Source organism: Trachypithecus francoisi, unplaced genomic scaffold, assembly GCF_009764315.1.
Source record: "Trachypithecus francoisi isolate TF-2019V2 unplaced genomic scaffold, Tfra_2.0 Lachesis_group1, whole genome shotgun sequence".
Classification (NCBI taxonomy): Eukaryota; Metazoa; Chordata; class Mammalia; order Primates; family Cercopithecidae; genus Trachypithecus; species Trachypithecus francoisi.
Window position 1 is genome coordinate 64,953,922 of NW_022681454.1, and position 21,773 is coordinate 64,975,694.

Sequence of the window (21,773 nt, forward strand, 5' to 3'; positions counted from 1 at the left end):
TAAAAATCTTAAACTCTCCTTTTTTTTGTTAATGTAATGGAAATTTGTTATTTGTATTATTTTAAATATTTACAGAAAATAAGTTTACAATGCTTCATTATTTTCAATGTCATAGCAGAGCTTGAGACTAAAGTACTAAATATTGTACCATGAATTGCATGAGGGTAGAGAAACCATGTTTTATTCATCCCTGCCTCCCTAAGCCAAACATGACATCTAAAATATAGTAGAGGCCCACTAAAACGTTGTGGGAAACAAAAATGGGTGGATAAGTGGATGGATGGATGGATGGATAGATGGACAGTTGAATGGATCCTGAGACAGACAAAAGAAAGGACAAAGAAGAAATCATAAATATTGTAATGGCTGGTAAATTCATAGAAGTAGTTTGTTAAGTCATATTTACATTGTACAGGACCCTGACACAGGCATTTGAATACAAACAATTCCTTTTGCACACAGGCATATCATTTCAACATGATCCTTAACCGCCAACCTGATATATACCTTACAAACTTTTGTAGGTGATTCTGTACCTAGTGCCAAAACATGTTAAAGCTAAGTGTGCATACACACATGTACATACATAAACACACACGCACACACACACTGCATAATGTTAAGCATTACATACCTTTTCTAGAAAAGTAGAACATTCTGTAATAAGTTTTACTTTGTGGCTCAACCTTTAATCAATTTTTAATAGTGTACAAATTAAATAGCATCTTCCTTTTATTATGTCATTCTAGGCCACACTGGAGTACACTTTTTGTTGGTTAATGTTGCATTAAAAATATTCTGGTACTTTCTGATACCTTACCTAACTAAACTCCCTCATATGGAACAACTCCAAGATGATCTTAAAATCCAAAATGCTACTGTCATCAAAATTACATACAAAATATATCCTCACACAAAAATGCTCATTTTCTCAGCATGGCTGATTTCTATCAAGTACGTAATAATAATAACAATAAAAAGAATGATAACATCTCACATTTATATATTATTTACTCTATGTAGGTTACATTTAATATGTATTAATGCATTTAATCTTCATATAAATCCTATGAGATAGGTATCAATTTTATTTGCATTTTACAAATGGAAGAACTAAGACACAAAAGGGTCAAAGGCTTTGCCTCACATTGCAAAGCTAGCAAGTGGCCAACTGGGACTTGAACTCAAGCAGTCTGGCTCCAGATATTGGCTCTTATTGTTAATGCTGTACCACTCCCAATTAGAAGTCAGTTCACTCACGTCACATTAATTTAAACTAATATGTGACTGTGCTCTATCATTAATTCAAAGTCTAAGTTCAGTGCTATTGAAGAAAGCCTCTGCAGCTATAAGCTAGGATGACAAAACTACATATTTTGCTAATATCTCAAGGTGAGAGGGAGTTAAATGCCAGTCATAGTTCAGGATACAGCTAGAGAGGGATCATTAACTGAATGAGGGCAGGGAGATCTAGAAGGGATAAGAAACTGAAATTAATTTCACTGATTAGGGTTGGATGGACGCTAGAGGAAAGGCAGGGCAATAGGAACCTGTAGGAACTCCAGCCCGAGAGGCCAGATGTGATCAACAGTGAGTATCTGTGTGCTTGTCCCGGGGATGAAGTATACATCCATGGGGAACCCAGGAAAGGTGTTCTCAATCACCTTGAGCCTCGATCTCCTCGGTTATGCTTTAATTTTTCCCTTTTTCTGTTTTGTTTTGGTTAGTTTGCTTAATTTCTGTCCCTGGGACCAGGATGAAGGCATTTTTCTAGGCAGGTGAGGAAATGACATATTTTCTTTTCTTGGCTCCTAACTTTCCTTCCCTGAGTTCCCCAAACTCAGCTCAGCCTAAATCTCTTCATCATTTTCCACAGAGAATTACATTTGGTCTAGATTCACAGTGGTATTTTATTCAATGTTGCAATTCCCTCTTTGCTGCACCTCACCCCTACTCATATCTGGGAGTTAGAGGCAGAAGGAATAGAAAATGTTTTCTTTGTTTCTTCCTCTTCTGTTGACCTATCTGACCATGAGATATCCCATGAGAATATATCTAGAACCACCTTTTCAAAACTGTTCTGTGCAGCAGAAGGATCCCAAGAAACCCCCTTTTTTTTTTTTTCCTTTTTTGGTCGAGACAGAGTTTCACTCTTGTTGCCCAGACTGGAGTGCAATGGTGCGATCTTGGCTCACCACAACCTCTGCCTCCTGGGTCCAAGCAATTCTTCTGCGTCAGCCTCCCCAGTAGCTGGGATTACAGGCATGCACCACCACAGCTGGCTAATTTTGTATTTTTAGTAGAGAAGAGGTTTCTCCATGTTGGTCAGGCTGGTTTCGAACTCCCGACCTCACATGATCCGCCCACCTCGGCCTCTCAAGGTGCTGGGATTACAGGCATGAGCCACCATGCCTGGCCCCAAGAAATACTTTTTTACCACCATCCCAGTAGAGACGGGATTAAAAAGTATATTTAGAAAACTTTTATTCCAATCTAATTCAACCAGTAGTTTTCAAGTCTGTAAGAGCTAGGTGGTGTATTAGGCCCTGGAGTTGTATTAGTTCTCAGATATATTTAAAAAACACTAAGAAAAGCTGCTCATCTTTAATCTCATTTGAAACCATTAAAGGTGCTAAGATTTGCATAAGTGAGGATTCTATTTAACTTTATTTAAACCAGGGATCCCCAAGTCCTGGGCTGCAGATCTGCAGATCTGTACCAGTTCATGGCCTGTTAAGAACTAGGCAGCACAGCACTAAGCAGGAGGTAAGCAGTAGGCAAGTGAGCATTACCACCCACGCTCTGCCTCCTGTTAGATGAGCAGAGGCATTAGCTTCTCACAGAAGCATGAACCCTATTGTAAACTGCGTATGCAAGGGACCCAGGTTACACGCTTCTTATGAGAATCTAATGTCTGATAATCTGAGGTGGAACAGTTTCATTCCCAAACCATCCCCCCACCTCCATCCATGGAAAACTTGTCTTCCACAAAACCAGTCCCTGGTGCCAAAAAGGCTGGGGCTGCTGATTTAAACCATTTTTTCCAAATCGATTTGAATACGTGAAATCTCTCTTCCCTCCACTACTTGGAAACACCATTTGAGAAATACCCCAATGCTGTGTATAATTTATTCACCATCTTCAAGATCTTGCACACTTAGGAGGTAGAAGATATGTGTACACATAACATATCAAGAATTAAAACATATAGAGAATATTTAGAAGAATAGCAAAAAGTGTCAAATTAAGTAAAAGACTTTGAAGTTTACAAACAACTCCAAATATGGTCACTAATTTTTCCATACACATTTATCTCACAGGCCTCTTTTCCGTGACATTACTTTGGCCACCATTATGGGAACCTCTGTGGGGATGGGGAGCAAAGGAATTCTAACTTTGTGAAAGTATGTGAGAATTTAAAGCCAGTGGAAAGGGAGGAGATATGAAAGCAAAATCAAATTTGAAACATAATCACAATGAAGATTGGTGGAGCTTCTTATCAGTAAAACCACCTCTACACTCACTTTATAAAACCTTTCACTTACCTTTTATGCTACTTGAAGTTCCACAAATTGTTCATTTGGGTAAAAAGGAAGCCTATTCCGAAGAAGGAAAAAAAGTGTTTCCCAAGGGCAATTTGACATCACAGAGAAAACAGGCTTCTAAGTCATAACAGCCACAGTAGGTTTTAACTCTGCATACTGGCTGCATGAATTGAGCAAGTTATTCACCTATAAAATGATGACGAATTATTCTACTGACAACAGTGTTTGGAGAATAAAATATATCAACAATCTCTACAAAGTCAGCACTTCCTAAATAGCAGTTCTATATTCTATCATTTTGGGTACTAAATGGTCATTCTAAAATAGTCATAGAATACCCAGACAGATGTCCACATATCAGAGTATATTAAGTCACCAGAAAAGGTTGCTTTCCTTGTAGCAAATGACTAAGTTCAGTCCCTCAGAAAGAACCAGAATTTCCTTTAGTAAAAGTAGAGTTATCACTTTGCTTCTATAAGTACTTTCTTTCAGAAATAGGTCCTAGGCTAGGAAAAGGGAAGCAAAGCTTTCTGGGTGAAATGGCTCCACAGAATTTAGTACCTTAGAACCTTTGTTCGGTTACATTGGGAGTTAAGTAGACTTGTAGTTTGGCCTGGAAATCTGACCAATAATCCCTTTTAAAATCAGATAGTCTATTTTGGACTTCTTCATGAAGATTTATGGAAAAATATCCTATCTGTAAATTGGCATTTGTGTAATAGTCACATGCATCTACATTTACACACTATTAATATATCTACAAGAAAGCAAAAAACAAAAAACAAAAACAAACAAACAAACAAATCTCCCCAAAAGAAGAGACTTGGAGCTTAGAGATAAAATGATAAAGGCATGTGGTTGATCCTGGAGTTGCCTAAGTGGCTGCCTTCAGGGAAAGGCTTTTCTAGGAAAAGTAAGACCCTTGTGAAGTAAAGGGTTTACAATGTCTTTGTCTTGACTCAAGTTATCTTTGAACTCACATACACAGAAGTTGCCAGCGTAGAACTTTGTTGCTGAGAAACTGCAATTCCCAGCTCTGATCATTAACAATCCATACTGCTTTGTATATTCTCCAATGAATGTGTCTTTCCATCCGCAAGATTGCAGAAAGCAAAGTCATGAAATTATTCAAATTATCACCCTGTTTTTATTGACAGCATCTTTAGAAAAAACTGGCATGACTGCATCCTTCTAAATCCCAAATAATCAAACTGAATGAAGGCCTAATGGATTTGGTCTAATTGGATTTCATGGAAATTATAAGTTGTGCTACTCTGAGTAAGGATAATGTGTTACTGTGAATAAGGATCATCTGTACTCTGGGGACTCACATCCATTTGGGCTGTCTGTCCCACAAGGGTCTGCCCCATCTCTTGTTTGGCCAGGTGAACCTCCAAAGGTGATGCCTACCTTTGCCTTGGCCCACCAAGGCTCTTCCGCCTCACCACGGGCTCCTTCTTGGTCACCATAACATCACCAAAGGCTTCAGAGTGTCAAATAGTCATAATCAGGGATTACTTTTAGCTTTCTTCCCATTTTAATTTTTAAGAGTTTACTTTTTATTTCCAAAATTACTACCTCAGTAAAATATCCTTTAGTTATTTTTAATTCTAGGCTTACCATAAAATTCCCTTGTCATCAAATAGTTCTCCCTCACCACCCCTACAAAAATGAAAGAATATTTAAATCTCACTTGCTTTCTCTGAAGGCTATAGGTTTCTGTTCATTTTCCTGAAAGTCATAGTATTTTCAGTTATGGCATGCAGAATTCTAAGAAAGCCCCCAAGATTCCCACCCTCCGGTGTACATACCAGAGAGTGTACCAATATTATTGGTACCGGTACCAATTATTCAGTCAAACACTAATTGGTACCAAAATATTGGTACTGGTACCAATTATTCAGTCAAACACTAATCTGGGTGCTGCTATGAGGACATTTTGCAGATATAATAAAGGTCCCAATAAATCAATTGGCTTGAAGATGGGAGACTATCCTTGATGGGCCTACCCTAATCGAATGACATTTTTAAAGAGCTCGGACTTTCCCAATAGAGAGATTCAAAGTGTGAGAGAGATTTGTTGTGAGGGAGATTCTCCACTGCTGGCTTTGAAGATGGAGATGGCCAAGTGACAAGTAATGGATGGCATCTGGGAGCTGAAAGAGGCCTCTGACTCACAGCCAGCAAGAGAACAGAGACCTCGGTTCAGCTTCAAGGAACTGAGTTCTGCCTAATACCTAAATTGGCTTGGAGGAGGATCACAAATTTCAGATGAGAAAGCCCCAATCAACACCTTGATTTCATCCATGTGAGATTCTGAGCAGAAAGCCCATCCATGCCACATACAGAGCTGTGAGCTAATAAATAGGTGTTGCTTTGATCTGCTAAATTTGTGGTAATTCGTTACAAAGCAATAGAAAATTAATACACCTGTGTTTGTTTTATTAACACAAGCAAAGCATAAAAAAAGCAGGAGCAAAATGGTGCATCTTTAATTTCAAAAAGTTAGATTCCAAAAGCCTTTACCAAGTGTATTTCTTTTCAAATCTGAAGTAATATTCCAAAAATGACTAATATGACCTCTCCAGAATGGGAAGGTGATGACACTTTTTTTTTGAGATGGAGTCTCGCTCTGTCACCCAGGCTGGAGTGCAGTGGCACCATCTCGGCTCACTGCAACCTCTGCCTCCTGGGTTCAAGCAATTCTGGTGCCTCAGCCTCCCGAGTAGCTGGAATTACAGGTATACACCACCACACCCAGCTAATTTTTGTATTTTTACTAGAGATGAGGTTTCACCATGTTGGTCAGGAGAGTCTTGAACTCCTGACCTTAAGTGACCTGCCCACCTCAGCCTCCCAAAGTACCGGGATTACAAGCGTGAGCCACCACGCCCAGTGGTGATACATTTTTGTTTTTATGTATTCCTTGTTTATATTGATAAAAGTGGGCAAATAGGATTTAGTAGCTGCAGCTTTATCCTATGGCTTCTGCAGCTTTTGTAATCTGGCAGTGCACATCTGCTATATTATCTAAATGTTTCCTCAAAAGGAGAAACACTCTTTAACAACTTATCACTCTAGTCTGTTGGTCACCATTTTCCCTCAGATGCTCACAGCTCCTTCTGTGGGATCTGAAGATATGACTTCCATGACACTTGATCAGTATGTCAATGGGTATTGAACCACTCTTGAGCTCTGATCCCACAGTTCAGTTCCCATCAGTGTGACTTTATGTGTGTCTTGGTGGTGGGAAATGTGATTCTTTCATCTACTTTCTCCATTTTTTTTTACTCAGAGGAACTGTGCTCTAATTGGAAAATGGATTGAAAGCTTATAAATTTCCTTGAGTTTTAACTTTTCTCCTTTGGTCTTTTTCTTTTCAAATGACTTGAAGGTGTATTGATAAGCTTCTATGAGAAAATGAAGGGTTGAACAAATTGAACATGTATGACTAAATGAATAGATTAATACATAAATGATAAATTTATTCAATAATTTGAATGAAATCAATCGAGAGGCACTGAGAATAAATTTGTGTCCTATAAGTTAGAAGACCTGAGTTTGAGATAACTAGTAGCTCTATTATACGGGAGAAATTACTTAATCATCACCGGACTTCATTTTCCTCATTTGGAAAGCAATTCAATCACACTAAACAGTCTTTAAGCTCTCCTTCACTTATGAATGTATGTTTTAAGCCATTTAAGATGTTAAATAATGTCACATCCCGTGAGACTTCTGTTTGTTGTTCTATTCGAGCATGTTAACTCGTGTCTATCAGAGTACCTGCTGCCTTTCCACAGCCAGTTCTCTAGATTATTTTTAATCAGTCAGTGCACACATGGTCAATATTTACTCAATAGCATTCAGGTCTCTCACATTCCACTAGGATTCTTGAATAATTTTATTACTTATGCCAAAACTATTATCTTCTTAACTATTTTAGGTCCAAACAGTTTTACCTTTTATCCTGGCATTTATATATAAAATAAAGTTTCATAAGGCTGGGCGCGGTGGCTCACGCCTGTAATATCAGCACTTTGGGAGGCTGAGGTGGGCGGATCACGAGGTCAGGAGATGGAGACCATCCTGGCTAACACGATGAAACCTCGTCTCTACTAAAAATACAAAAAATTAGCAGGGCGTGGTGGCGGGAACCTGTAGTACCAGCTACTCCGGAGACTGAGGCGGGAGAATGGCGTAAACACGGGAGGCGGAGCTTGCAGTGAGCCGAATCGCGCCACTGCACTCCAGCCTGGGTGACAGAGCGAGACTCTGTCTCAAAAAAACAAAACAAAACAAACTGGTTTGTAGTCAAAAGAAAAACTTTTTATAAATCAACCGATCCTGTGAAGAAACTATGAAAAATATCCTCTCTTTCCAAAAAAAAATTTAGGCTATCAATATATACACATAAAGAGATAAATTCCGATAAAATGGGTACGTAAAATTCACTATGATAGCAAGTTTTAGAGAACAAGCACGGGAATTAGTCGACCTGGCCCCTTAAACAGATATCCTCCCTCTCATCCTCTGTTATTTCCTGTATAATGTTAGTATCATTCCTGCCTGACACTCACAGATTTATATGATTCCTACTCTGTACTACGTGCCTTATTGGGTCTTAGTGGTAAAAAGATGAACAAGACTAATGCAGCCCATTGAGAAGCTATCTGGAAGTGAACATACATGCAAACTAATATTTGATTTAATGTGATAAGCATTGTTGCTGATCATAGGTGCCAGAAGAACAGCAAAGAGTTATTTTTTCCTCCAAAATTGTGGAAAATGTTTATTCCTGGTGTGATGCAATATAAAATACACAGCATCACCTTTGAAGTATTCTTGCCAAATGAATTTAACCAAAATCTAATCGAGACTTCAGATCTAAAGAAAATCTAAAGGTAATCCAATTTATAGGAAATGAGGGATATAGAAGAACAAGTTAAATAATACCACAGGAAAGCATTCAGACAAGTCCAGAAAGTAAGATGTTCTAAAGGATGATTAGCTTGATCTCTTCAATGGTCAATGTCTTTAAAAACTCAAAAAGAAGCAGGACTCTTTTAGATTAAAAGAGATTAAAAAGGCATAACAACCAAGTGCACTACACGGTCCTCAATGATGTCCCGGCTTTTACAGACCATTTGTAATTATAATGAAACCATGGAGGGAATTTGAAGATGGACTGGGTATTAGATGATATGGCAGAAATATTATTAATTGTTTAGGAGTGTTAATAGTATCATGGTTGGCCGGGCGCGGTGGCTCAAGCCTGTAATCCCAGCACTTTGGGAGTCCGAGACAGGCGGATCACGAGGTCAGGAGACCGAGACCATCCTGGCTAACACGGTGAAACCCCGTCTCTACTAAAAAATACAAAAACTAGCCGGGCGAGGTGGCGGGCGCCTGTAGTCCCAGCTACTTGGGAGGCTGAGGCAGGAGAATGGCGCAAACTCAGGAGGCAGAGCTTGCAGTGAGCTGAGATCCCGCCACTGCACTCCAGTCCGGGCGACAGAGCGAGACTCTGCCTCAAAAACAAACAAACAAACAACAAAAACAAAACAAAACAAAACAAAAAAAATAGTATCATGGTTATGTTGGACATATCCTAATTGTTTATAATAATGATTTGGTAAAAAGACATGATGTCTTATTTCACATTAAAATATAGCAGCAGAAAAAAATAAATGAGCCAAATATGGCAAAAGTGTTAACAATTGATGTAATAACATTATATATATATATATATATATATATAAAAATATGTATGTTCAGTTATACCATTCTTAGTAATTTTTTATGTCTGAACATTTTCATGATAGTTAAAAATAAAAGATAAAAGATAAAAATAAATGAGATAATAGATTTAAAATCACTTCGTAAACTCTAAAGTGATAGATAGATAAAAGAGATAATAAAGTGCTGGAGAAAGGTGGAATGGTCCCTCTTCAAGCATATGTGCCACCTTGCACCATGCTGCTAAGAGAAACCATTCCTGACTGCCACAAAGAGGCCACCAAATGCCTCTAGAATAGAAACCAGGAGCAACATTAGGATTCCTAGATCCTGATTTTTTTTTTTTTTAACACATCTTCTCAGGCTAAGATGATGTTGAACAAAATTAAAGACCAACAACTTTTTTTTTTTTTTTTTTTGAGACGGAGTCTTGCTCTGTCACCCAAGCTGGAGTGCACTGGCCAGATCTCAGCTCACTGCAAGCTCCGCCTCCCGGGTTCACGCCATTCTGCTGCCTCAGCCTCCCGAGTAGCTGGGACTACAGGCGCCGCCACCTCGCCCGGCTAAGGACCAACAACTTTTTGCAGGGAAAGGCAGGCTAGAGCAGCTTGAACTTGTCTAAGGAGAGCCGAAAACCTGCAGCATTACTATCTGAGAGTAACCAGTGGGCCCTTCCTTTTTGCAGGACAGTAGGATTTGGCACCCAAAGAAGGTATCTGAAGCCATGGATGATTGCCGTTCTCATTGTGTTGTCCCTGACAGTGGTGGCAGTGACCATAGGTCTCCTGGTTCACTTCCTAGTATTTGGTAAGTAAAATTAAGGATTTCACTCTATTTGATTTTATTTTTCAGCAAAGCTTCATTTACATATATGTAAATGTAATTTCATCTAAAAAATTGCACATTTGCCTGCAAATTTTCACAGAGTATGTTTAATTGTTTCAGTCATTTCATCAATAAGCAAGTACTAAATGCTTATTATATGTGATTACTTTTCTGGATGCTCAGGATACAGCTTAAACAAAGTAGACAGATTTCTAATTTCCTTAGAACTCTCAGTCTAGATTTGTGAGAATCTACACAAAAAGATCAAAAATTGTAATTGTCTGAAACTTACTAGTAATTATAATAAATAACTCATCACTTATTATACATTAAAATGAAAAGCTATGATAAATTAGTTATTAAAATTGGCTCTTTTACTCATGAACTATCATTTTCTGTCCAACATTTCTAAGGCAAAAGAAAAGCACTTGTCTAATAAAATAAGGAATTTTAAAATGATTGAAAACGTATAGTATGACACAATATTATCATTTATTTTTAGAGAAAAAAATTTACTCTTTCCAAAACAATATTTGGGGAGTATATTTTTATCAATAAATATATTTATAATTATACAAATAATGCACTTCAAGATCCTCTTTTTATATTGAGTCTCTTTCTGAGAACACAAGCCATTTATATTTTTTGACAAATCTCTACAATGTCACTCTCACATGAATGTATGTGATAAATAACTCAGGCTGCTCACTTTAATGGTCTTATCTGTCATCACCTTCCACAGACTAAATGGGGGAACAAATACTCTATTTGGAGCCTTGAAGGGCTTAAGATCATAGTCCTAGGTCTTATATGACAACCCCAGCTGTAGTTTATACCATTGGCAAAAGATTCTCAGGTCTGTTTATTTGGTTGCATAAAAGCCCAATGAGAGTAAGGTCTGATAACAGTATGACTCATATGGATAAGTAATCAGGAAGTCCAAAAAAATATTACAAGGTCCAGAGATTTCCCACTTAAGACATATGCCTTCCTCATATCCCTGTTTCTTTCCTTAATTTGTAATCTAGAAACCCACTGCCTCTTCCCTGAGCCAGGCTTCTCAAGGATTTAGGTTGTCTTGTGTTTTTTCCATTCTCTATCTTTAACTCTGTAGCTTTCTTACCCTCTCCGGGCCTTACACCTCAGACTACCAAATTCCTTAGGAGTCCCAACTACTTTCCTTTCTTACATTTCCTAATAGATTTATCCCTGTTGCACACTAGTCTCATCTTCAATCTCAAGACAGCTCCTCTTTACACTCTCTTTTCAAGTTTTTCTTAGTGTGCATGACTGTCTTGTTACAAATCAAAATTCACAAGGACGTTCACTTATCTCTACTTCCACCAGAGCGTATGGTGGTACACATTTCAACTCAGCAAGGAGCAATGTAGCAATGAAATGTTCAAGCTCTACAGCTAGACTATCTGGATTTAAAGCTTGGACAGGCCACCTACTAGTTATAGAACAAGTTACTTAAAGCCTCTGTGCCTTAATTTTCTTATCTGTAAAGTGAAGGTGATACCAATCTTAGAGAGCTGGTGTGAGGATTAAATGAACTAATTCATGAAAACTGCACAGGACTGTGCCTGGCATATTGTAGAAACTCAATAAATGGCAGTTACTATAATTAATATAAAACATTAATTTTTTTTAACAAAATTCCATTATGAAGGAGCCCAGGGACATATTCAAGACTTTATATTGGCTCCACTGTAATTGGGTTCTGAAATCTTTGTCCAAACCATTTAGTTTCCTATTTTTCATTTCCATTACAGACCAAAAAATGGAGTACTATCGTGGCTCCTTTAAAATTTTAGAACCACAAATCAATAACAATTTTGGGCAAAGCAACACATATCAACTTAAGGACTTACGAGAGACGACCGAAAATTTGGTGAGTCAGGTAAACTTCTTTTTATCACCGAATAATGCAAGTGGAAGGGATTTTGTGGATCATTTCTCCATTTCTAAAAACATTATTTTCAGACCACCCACATTAGAATCATCTTGCAGATTGCTAGGCCCCATAGCAGACTTGCTTAATCAGAGTCTGATGAGATGGGTAAGCGGGGAGAGGGGAGTAAGGGAATCTGCATGTCTAACAAATGGGCGATTCTAATAAGCCCCTCTTTCTAACTCAACTACCTTATTTAAAGGTAAGAGAATTGAGGCCAAGATATCCTAGCCCATTTCTTCCCTAATTCCACTAAGTTTCCCCAGTAGAGAAGCTTAATCATACCAAAACTAGTTTTTATAAGTCCACACACTTTTTTGTAAGACTACATTTTAAGATTTTGAGTATTTTCAGAATTTACGTTCATCTTGTAAATATATTGATAAAGACAAAAAACTCAGACTTTTTTTGTAGTAATCAAGTCAAATGCTAATAATTTGTTAAAGCTAAAGTGCAAGACTGCTCCCAAAAAGAAAAAAGCACACTTAGTTATATAATCATTCCACTCAAAATGCCCATGAACTCTCACTCGATAACTAGGTTCAAAGTAATTTTTCTGACAAGGAAGCACAGAAGCAGAGAGTTATTTTAAAAAGAAAGAAAGGACAAATGTGTTGGTTTGTTTTAGTCAAAGAACCATTTTTAAGACACTTTCTTTCTCGAATCATTTATCTTTTCTTCCTGTGATCATTTGCTCTTTGTCCATAGTATACCTAATGGCATCATATTTACAATAATATTGTGGAGTTTATAATCCCTATTTTCAGTTAACATTAAATCATGTACAGTTTTTAAATTTTGTGGTTTCATCTTTCCCAACCAATAATTAATGTCTACAGATTGATATAGATTCTTCATTCTTTCACATGCAGAGCATCTTATAAAAGAGCATTTGCAATCAATTCTTGAGTTATGCTAGGATGAACTTGGAGCCTGCACCTATACACCCAAATACCTCCTCTACTCCTCCAGTCCTAAGTGACTCCACATAACCTCCTCAATGTAAAAAAAGAAAACTCTTAACTTGCTTTAGTTAAAAAGATAAACACATTCTTTGAATGATGGAAAATGTTACAATTTACTGGGAAATTTTGAAATTTGTTTAATTGATGTTTTATGGCCAACACTACTGTTACTGTTGTTGTCATAAGTTAACTAAGCAATTCTGTCTTCACTGAAGTAAACGGACAAGAATGCAATAGGTCTAAAAGAAGTGAGAGAAATGCAGAGGTGCATGATGAACAGAAACTCTATTTAAAAATGGACTTTTAAGTTTCAGCTAAGCATGTGCTCCTTCAAAGGCTAAGACTAAGTTAAATAAGGACATATTATCATCATGGGTACCTATAAGGCCCTTCTCTGGTTGTCATTATTTATTTATCCTCCTTTATCACCATAGCATAAGCGCTTACCCTCCCCCTTGCAGGCAACCATTCTATGTTTCATGTGGTATTCTTTTGTTTGTATTCATTCTTACAAAAATATGTTTTGTTGTTTTGCATGCACATGCTTTCGACTTATATCTTGTGTTATAAATCACTTTTGTTTCACCTCTTTTTACTGAGAACTTTTAAAAAGATCTTTGTTACTATATATACCTTTAGTTTATTGCTGTCAACTGCTAATTCATAGTGTGTATCTACTATACTTTACTTGCCTGTCATGCCAAGAAATGCCACACTAAACAGACTCCTACTTATAGACCTATGCAAGTACTTCTGGAAGCAGAATTATTAGGTCATTGAATGTACATATACTTAATTTGACCAATTAGTGCAGGTTTGCTCTTCAAAATGGCTGAATCAGTGTGCACACACATCTATAATGCATGAGGATTTCATGTCTCCACATCTAACCAACACTTAGTATCTTAGTATGCTTAGGCTACTACAACAAAAAATACATAGGCTGGGTATCTTAAACAATGAACACTTATTTCTCATAGTTCTGGAGGCTGAAGATTCCAAGATGAAGGTGATCAAGGATCTAGCAGATGTCTGGTGAGGGCCTGCTTCCTGATTCATAGAACACCACCTTGCTGTGTCCCTCATGGCAGAAGCCATAAGAGAACTTTCTTTTGTAAGGACACTAATGACTTTCATGAGAACTCCACCCTCATGACCTAACTATCCTCCAAAGATCCCATCTCCTCTATCATCACTTTGAGAGTTAGGATCTCAAAATATAAACTTCAGGGGAACATAAACATTCAGTCCACAGCACTTGATATTATTTGACTTTCTGAATTTGCCACACTAATAGGTATAAAGTAGTATTTTATCTGTGATTTACTTTGCATGTTCTAATTACTAATGAGTCTGTGCATTGTTATGTATAATTATTAACTTTTTGGACTTTCATTTCTATAAATTGCCTGTACATATTCTTTGCCCATTTTTCTGTTAGACTTGCTTTTTTACCTTATTTGTATTGCTTTGCAGAAGTTCTTTACATTTTCTAGATATTGATAGTATGTTGGTTGTAGACACTGCACTTATCCATTCTGTCTTCTACTAATATTGACCATGTTGTTCTTTACAAAACAGAAATCTGTAACTGAGATAATCATTTTTTCACTGTTTTGCCTTATGATTGTATTTTGAAGCTTTTCTTTAAGAAGTCCTCCTTCCCTTCTAAGATATAAAAATATTTTACTATGTTATTTATTAACCTTATAGTTTTATCTTTTACATTAGGTCTCTAATACATGTGGAATCCACCTTTGGATGTGAGGTTAGGTAGATTCAGTTTTTTAATTAATATAGTGAGCCAGTTTTTAAATATAAATAGCTAAAATATCTTGGCTTTTCCTAATATGTGATATGATTATTGAGCTTATTGCATGTGTTTCTTGACACCTGGGTCTTGCAGAAGAGGAAACATGATCTGTCTCCTCAAACTGCTTCCAATCTTTTTGGAGAGATTGAGTAACACGCACGGAATTGAATATCATGACATGATGTGATTAAGGGCTAAATTATATATTGAGGACAGTAAGTGTAGAAAAACTTCAAAACAAGACAAAGATTCCCATGGTCAGAAAAGGCTTTATATTATTTTAACTCTGTTTAAATAAGACAGGTATTTTTCTCCTCCCATCCCCCACCAAGTTAGCTTTAGAAGAATTACAGGAAGAGTTTATGCCTCATCCTGAGCCACACCTGTTTATTGTTGCTAAATCCCAATGAATACAACCAGATTCTTCTCTCTGTCCTATATGGGTGCTAATTAGACAACCAAGGAAGACAGGTGGCAGGTCCTGTTCTTCCTCTCTTTGGGCTTTACTGATTTGAATGCAAATTGAGATGCAAAAGTAAAATGAGTTCATATTTAGATACTGCTATAATCCATCCCTGTTCCCTGAGATAGTGGAGCAGATATATCTCACCTCTCATATCATCCTTCAGAGAAGAGTCCATTAATCAGACATTACTGATGTCTGATTACTGTAGGCTGGTCATCCTGCAGGCAGAGAAGCATGGCATCCAGCAGAAGCTGAGAGCATACACTTTGAGGGAGGGAAGGATAAGCCAGCAATTTATGCTGAATGAGCTGGCTAAGTATACATGTTCAATAAGTTCTGGTGGAAGTCACAAATACTTATGAAAGGAGAAAAATGACCATGTGCAATTGAACTTTATGCCTCTTACTGTTTCGCATGTTCAAAAAATGGTGGCCTTAGCGTGATCCAAGGGTGGAGTTTTCAGCCATTTGATGTTAAAAGGTGAAGCGGAGGACACAAAACCCTTACTATGCATCCTCTGTGAGTCAGCCAAAACCAGTCTGGACTGCTAGGTAGATTAACAAAGAAAAAAAGAGAGGGAAGATACAAATAAGCACAATCAGAAATGACAGAGGTAACATTACAACCAATCCCACAGAAATACAAAAGATCATGTGAGACTATTATGAACACTTCTATGTAGATAAACTAGAAAATCTAGAGGAAATGGGTACATTTCTGGAAAAACACAATCTTCCAAGATTTAATCCGAAAGAAATTGAAACCCTGAACAGACCAATATTGAGTTCATAATTAAATCAGTAATTTTAAAAACCTACCAACCAAAAGGAAAAAAAGGCCCAAACTAGATGGATTTACAGCCAAATTCTACCAGACGTACAAGAAATAGCTAGGACCAATTCTAATGAAGTTATTCCAAAAAATTGAGAGATTTCTTCCTAAATCATTCTATGAAGTCAACATTATCCTGATGCCAAAACCTGACAAAGACACAATGAAAAAATAAAAATTACAGGCCAATATCCCTGATGAACATACATATAAAAATCCTCAACCAAATACCAGCAAACCAAATCCAGCAGCACATCAAAAAGTGAATTTTCCAAAATCAAGTAGTCTTTATTTCTGTGATGCAAGACTGGTTCAACATATGTAAATCAATAAATGTTATTTACCACATAAACCAAATTAAAAACAAAAACCATACAATTAGCCAGGCACAGTGGCTCACACCTGTAATCCCAGCACTTTGGGAGACTATGGTGGGCAAATTACTTGAGGTCAGAAGTTCGAGACCAACATGGTGAAACCCCATCTGTACTAAAAATACAAAAATTACCCGGGCATGGTGGCATGGTGGTATGGTGGCAGGTGCCTGTAATTCCAGCTACTCGGAAGGCTGAGGCAGGAGAATCACTTGAACCCAAGAGTCAGAGGCTGCAGTGAGCCGAGATCACGCCATTGCACTCCATCCTGGGTGACAGAGCAAAAATCCATCTCAAAAAAAAATTAAAAAATTAAAAATTAAAATCATACAATCATCTCAATAGATGTAGAAAAAGCTCAGATAAAATTAAATATCCCTTCATAATAAAAATCCTTAACAGGCTAGGCATCAAAGAAACATACTTCAAAATAATAAATGCCATCTGTGACAAACCCACAGCCATCATCACACTGAATGGGCAAAAGCTGGAGGCACTCTCCTTAAGAACAGGAACAACACAAGAATGTTCACTCTCACTACTGCTATTCAACATAGTACTAGAAGTTCTAGAAAGAGCAATCAGGCAAGAGAAAGAAGTAAAAGGCATCCAAATAGGAAAAGAGGAAGCCAAATTATCTCTCTTTACTGACAATATGATTATATGCCTAGAAAACCCTAAAAGCTTTACAAAAAGATTCCAAAACTGATAAACAACTTCAGTAAAGTTTCAAGATACAAAATCAATGTAGAAAATTCAGTAGCATTTCTATACAATAATGTCCAAGCTGAGAGCCAAATCAAGAACACAATCCCATTTACAGTAGCCACACACACACAAATGAAATACCTAGGAATACATCTAACCAAGGAGGTAAAAGATCTCTATAAGGAAAATTACAAAACACTGTTGAAAGAAATCAGAGATGACACAAATGAATGGAAAAACATTCCACGCTCATGGATTGGAAGAATCAATATTGTTAAAATGGCCCTACTGCACAGAGCAATCTACAGATTCAATGCTATTCCTACAAAACTACCAACATCATTGGCCATCAGAGAAATGCAAATCAAAACCACAATGAGATACCATCTCACACCAGTTAGAATGGCAATCATTAAGAAGTCAGGAAACAACAGGTGTTGGAGAGGATGTGGAGAAATAGGAACACTTTTGCACTGTTGGTGGGATTGTAAACTAGTTCAACCATTATGGAAAACAGTATGGCAATTCCTCAAGGATCTAGAATGAAATGTACCATATGACCCAGCCATCCCACTACTGGGTATATACCCAAAGGATTATAAATTATTCTACTACAAAGACACATGCACACGTATGTTTATTGCGGCACTATTCACAATAGCAAAGACTTGGAATCAACCCAAATGTCCATCTGTGACAGACTGGATTAAGAAAATGTGGTACATATACACCATGGAATACTATGCAGCCATAAAAAAGGATGAATTTGCGTCCTCTGTAGGGACATGGATGCAGCTGGAAACCATCATTCTTAGCAAACTATCACAAGAAAAGAAAACCAAACACTGCATGTTCTCACTCATAGGTGGGAACTGAACAATGAGATCACTTGGACTGGGGAAGGGGAACATCACACACTGGGGCCTATCATGGGGAGGGGGGAGGAGGGAGGGATTGCATTGGGGAGTTATACATGATATAAATGATGAATTGATGGGTGCTGACGAGTTGATGGGTGCAGCACACCAACATGGCATAAGTATACATATGTAACAAACCTGCACGTTATGCACATGTACCCTAGAACTTAAAGTATAATAATTAAAAAAAAAATAACTACCAACATAATTTTCCACACAAAATTAGAAAAAGCTTTTGTAAACTTCATACAGTACAAAGCAAAACAAAACAAAACAAAAAAAGCTTCAATAACCAAATCATTCCTAATCAAAAAGAACAGAGCCAGAGGCATCACACTACCCGACTTCAAACTATAATTTAAGGCTACAGTAATCAAAACAGAATGGTACTGGTACAAAAACAGACACATAAACCAATGGAACAGAATAGAGAACCCAGAAATAAAGCCACACATCTACAGCCATCTGATATTTGATAAAATTAACAAAAATAAGCAATGGAGAGAGAACTTTCTATTTAATAAATGGTACTGGAATAGCTAGCTAGTCAGAAGCAGAAGAATGAAATTGGACCCCTAGCTATCACCATATACAAAAACTAATTCCAGATGGAGTAAAGAATTAAATGTAAGACCACAATTAATGTAAGAACCCTAGAAGAAAACCTAGGAAATACTGTTGTAGACATCAGTCTTGGCACAGGATTTATGACTAAGTCATCAAAAGCAATTTCAACAAAAACAAAAATTGACAAGTTGGACCTAATTAAACTAAAGAACTTCTGTACAATAAAAGAAGCTATCAACAGAGTAAACAAACAACCTACAAAATGGGAGAAAATATTTGCAAACCATGCATCTGAAAAGGTCTAATGTCCAGAATCTGTAAAGAACTTAAACAACTCATCAAGCAAAATAAACCAAATAACCCCACTAAAAAGTAAGCAAAGAACGTGAAAAGATGCTGCTCAAAAGAAGACATACAAAGCAGTCAAGAAACATATGAACAAATGCTCCACATCAGTAATCATCAGAGTAATGCAAATCAAAACTACAGTGAGATACTATCTCATACCAGTTACAATGGCTATTATTAAAGAGTAAAAAAATAACAGATGCTGATGAGACTGTGGAGGAAAGAGAATGCTTAAATACTGTTGGAAATGTAAATTGGTTCAGCCACTGTGGAAAGCAGTTTGGAGACTTTTCAAAGTACCAAATAGAACTGCTACTCAACCCAGCAATCCTCTTCCTGGGTGTATACCCAAAGGAGAATAAACTTTTCTCCCAAAAAGACAGATGCACTGTCACATTAATTACCACAGTATTCACAATATCAAAGATGTGGAATCAACCTAGATGCCCATCAGTGGTGGACTGGACAAACAAATTGTGGTATCTATATACATATATATAATATATATATATATATATATATAAATACCATGGAATACTATGTAGCCATAAAAAAAATGAAATCATGTCCTTTGCAGCAACATGGATGTAACACCACAAGGAAGGCACTGTTATCTCCTCTTTACAGGTAAGAGAACCAAGCTTCTGAAATTAAAGTCCATAGCTGGAAAATGATGGAGGGGAGATTTCAAGTCATCTAGGTAACTCCATATATGTGCTCTTTCCACTAAATTGTTCTACTGTCAGGAAAGGACTCAGCTAAGATAGAAGATAAAATTATTAAAATCTAAATCAATTCTTCTCTCATTTAATTTTTTAAATCCATAAAGATTATAAATCCTCTATGCTGTGCTAGCTCACTTTTTCTTGACAGATACATTAGATACACTTACTATAGAAAAATATTCTCGTTCTCATTTCCCTGTATCAGTTTTTGGTGAGGAAGGCAAAGGGAGAAGAAACTGTAATAGAGAGAGATGAAGGAAACTGATGGATATATTGACGTAGGTATGTATATCTAGTGTGAACAATCTACGGTTGGAAGAAAGATGTGAATGAGTATGCTTTTTGAGGGAAGTTTTTTGAGAAAAGAAGTAATATGAACTATTTCTAAATTTCCTGATAAAGTTATAAATACAGCATAGTCTTCACAGGAGGATCTATTTAGTTCATCATTCATCATTCAGCAAATACAGCATGATGTGATGTTAGGCACTATAAAAGGCTAAGAAAAATGATTCTCTCTCATAGACGAATCAAATTGAGAGATTTAGAAGACAACAAATCTGGAGAGGACATGAACCTTCTAAATAATGACCTTCCCTTGCTTTGAGTATCCTGGTTTTAAATATTTTTAGTACAGCTTTAAGTAGATCCAAATGAGATATTTTCCTCTTTAAAAAAAGCAATTCAAAGATCTAGGTTTTTGTGGTACATCGAAAGTTAATACTTTATTCTTTAAAATCCTTAATTGAAAACCTTTAAATTCTATACATATTTTGCCTCATAATCTCAGAAATGTAAACCAATTTGGGATATAGATATCTCATATATTGCTACTTGTTACATGTGATTAGTCACAGATGTCTGTTCATTTCCTTCTGACATTCCACAAAGAAACACTGAAGAAGGGCCAGTGCAATCAAAGAAATGACTGATGGCATCACCAAGTATCACATCCCATTTGATGATCTGATTACCTCTTTGTTTAGGGTGATCTGAAAGTCACAGTTTCATGGCATCCTCCACACCCACACAGCATGTATGACACTGGTCAGTTAGACCTGACCCCAAGAAGGCTAATAAGCCTCAAAATTCTGTGAGCATCACTCAGTGTTCAGGTTGACTAACCTCTATCCAGGCTTGAGAGAATGGTTCATAGCTGACTTCTTGGATCAAAAAAACACCTGGAGTTTTATATGGATATGACACAAACTTTAAAGGATTGCAATAAAAACTACCAAGATTATGGTCCTTATCTTTGGGGAGTAAAGAAAATAGGCTGCCTTTGGAGAGGGGTGCAACAGTTTCTGATCCACTTAGAAACTGCTTGCTGCCCATCAGTGGGTAGGAGGTCTTAGTGAGAACCTACCTGTATGCTCATCTTGAGGTGGGCACTATGAAGGCATTAACAGGCTCTGAAGCTACATGGCCCTTGTTTCAGTGAGCTCTGTGGCTCACTGCTGTGTCAACTTGGGCAAGTCACTTGCTCTTCTATGAAATGTGGATAATCATAGTACTCACCTTAGAGGGTTGATTTGAAAGCAAATGAGTTCAAACACAATGATGTCTGTGCTTGGTGCACATATGGCAGACGACAGTGACTCCTACTATTATAATTATTACAGTCTTACCAAGGAGGAGCCTACCACAAATAATCAATTGCCTGAAAATGTCCACAAACAGGGAAAAAAACCCTTCCAATAATTCATGTGCAATTTTCTTTTTTTTCTAGGAGCATTGATCTCAACCTGATGTAAAGCAAACACTTTAAAAAGTCTTGTAAAATTTTCCCAGTAAATGCAAAACTTTCTGATAAATAAATTCTCGTCTTTTTATTCATTTGTTTATTCATCAAAAATATACTTCAAACCAACAGCATGCAAAGCACTATGCTATTTTCTAGACTATGAAAAGATAAATTGCCAGCTCTATGCATAAAGGGTTTGCCATTTAATAAAAGAGACGATATATTTGAATAAATATATAGTGAATATAT

General features: G+C 37.0%; 1 protein-coding gene across 1 annotated transcript in view; it reads left to right on the forward strand.

The window, feature by feature from the left end:
* TMPRSS11A (transmembrane serine protease 11A) overlaps nt 1-21,773 on the forward strand; it is a 63,734-nt gene that overhangs the window by 12,541 nt on the left and 29,420 nt on the right. The window contains exons 2-3 of the mRNA XM_033214545.1: nt 9,970-10,091; nt 11,885-12,012. Of these exons, the coding sequence (XP_033070436.1) occupies nt 9,970-10,091; nt 11,885-12,012 (250 nt within the window). The remainder of the gene's footprint in view (nt 1-9,969; nt 10,092-11,884; nt 12,013-21,773) is intronic.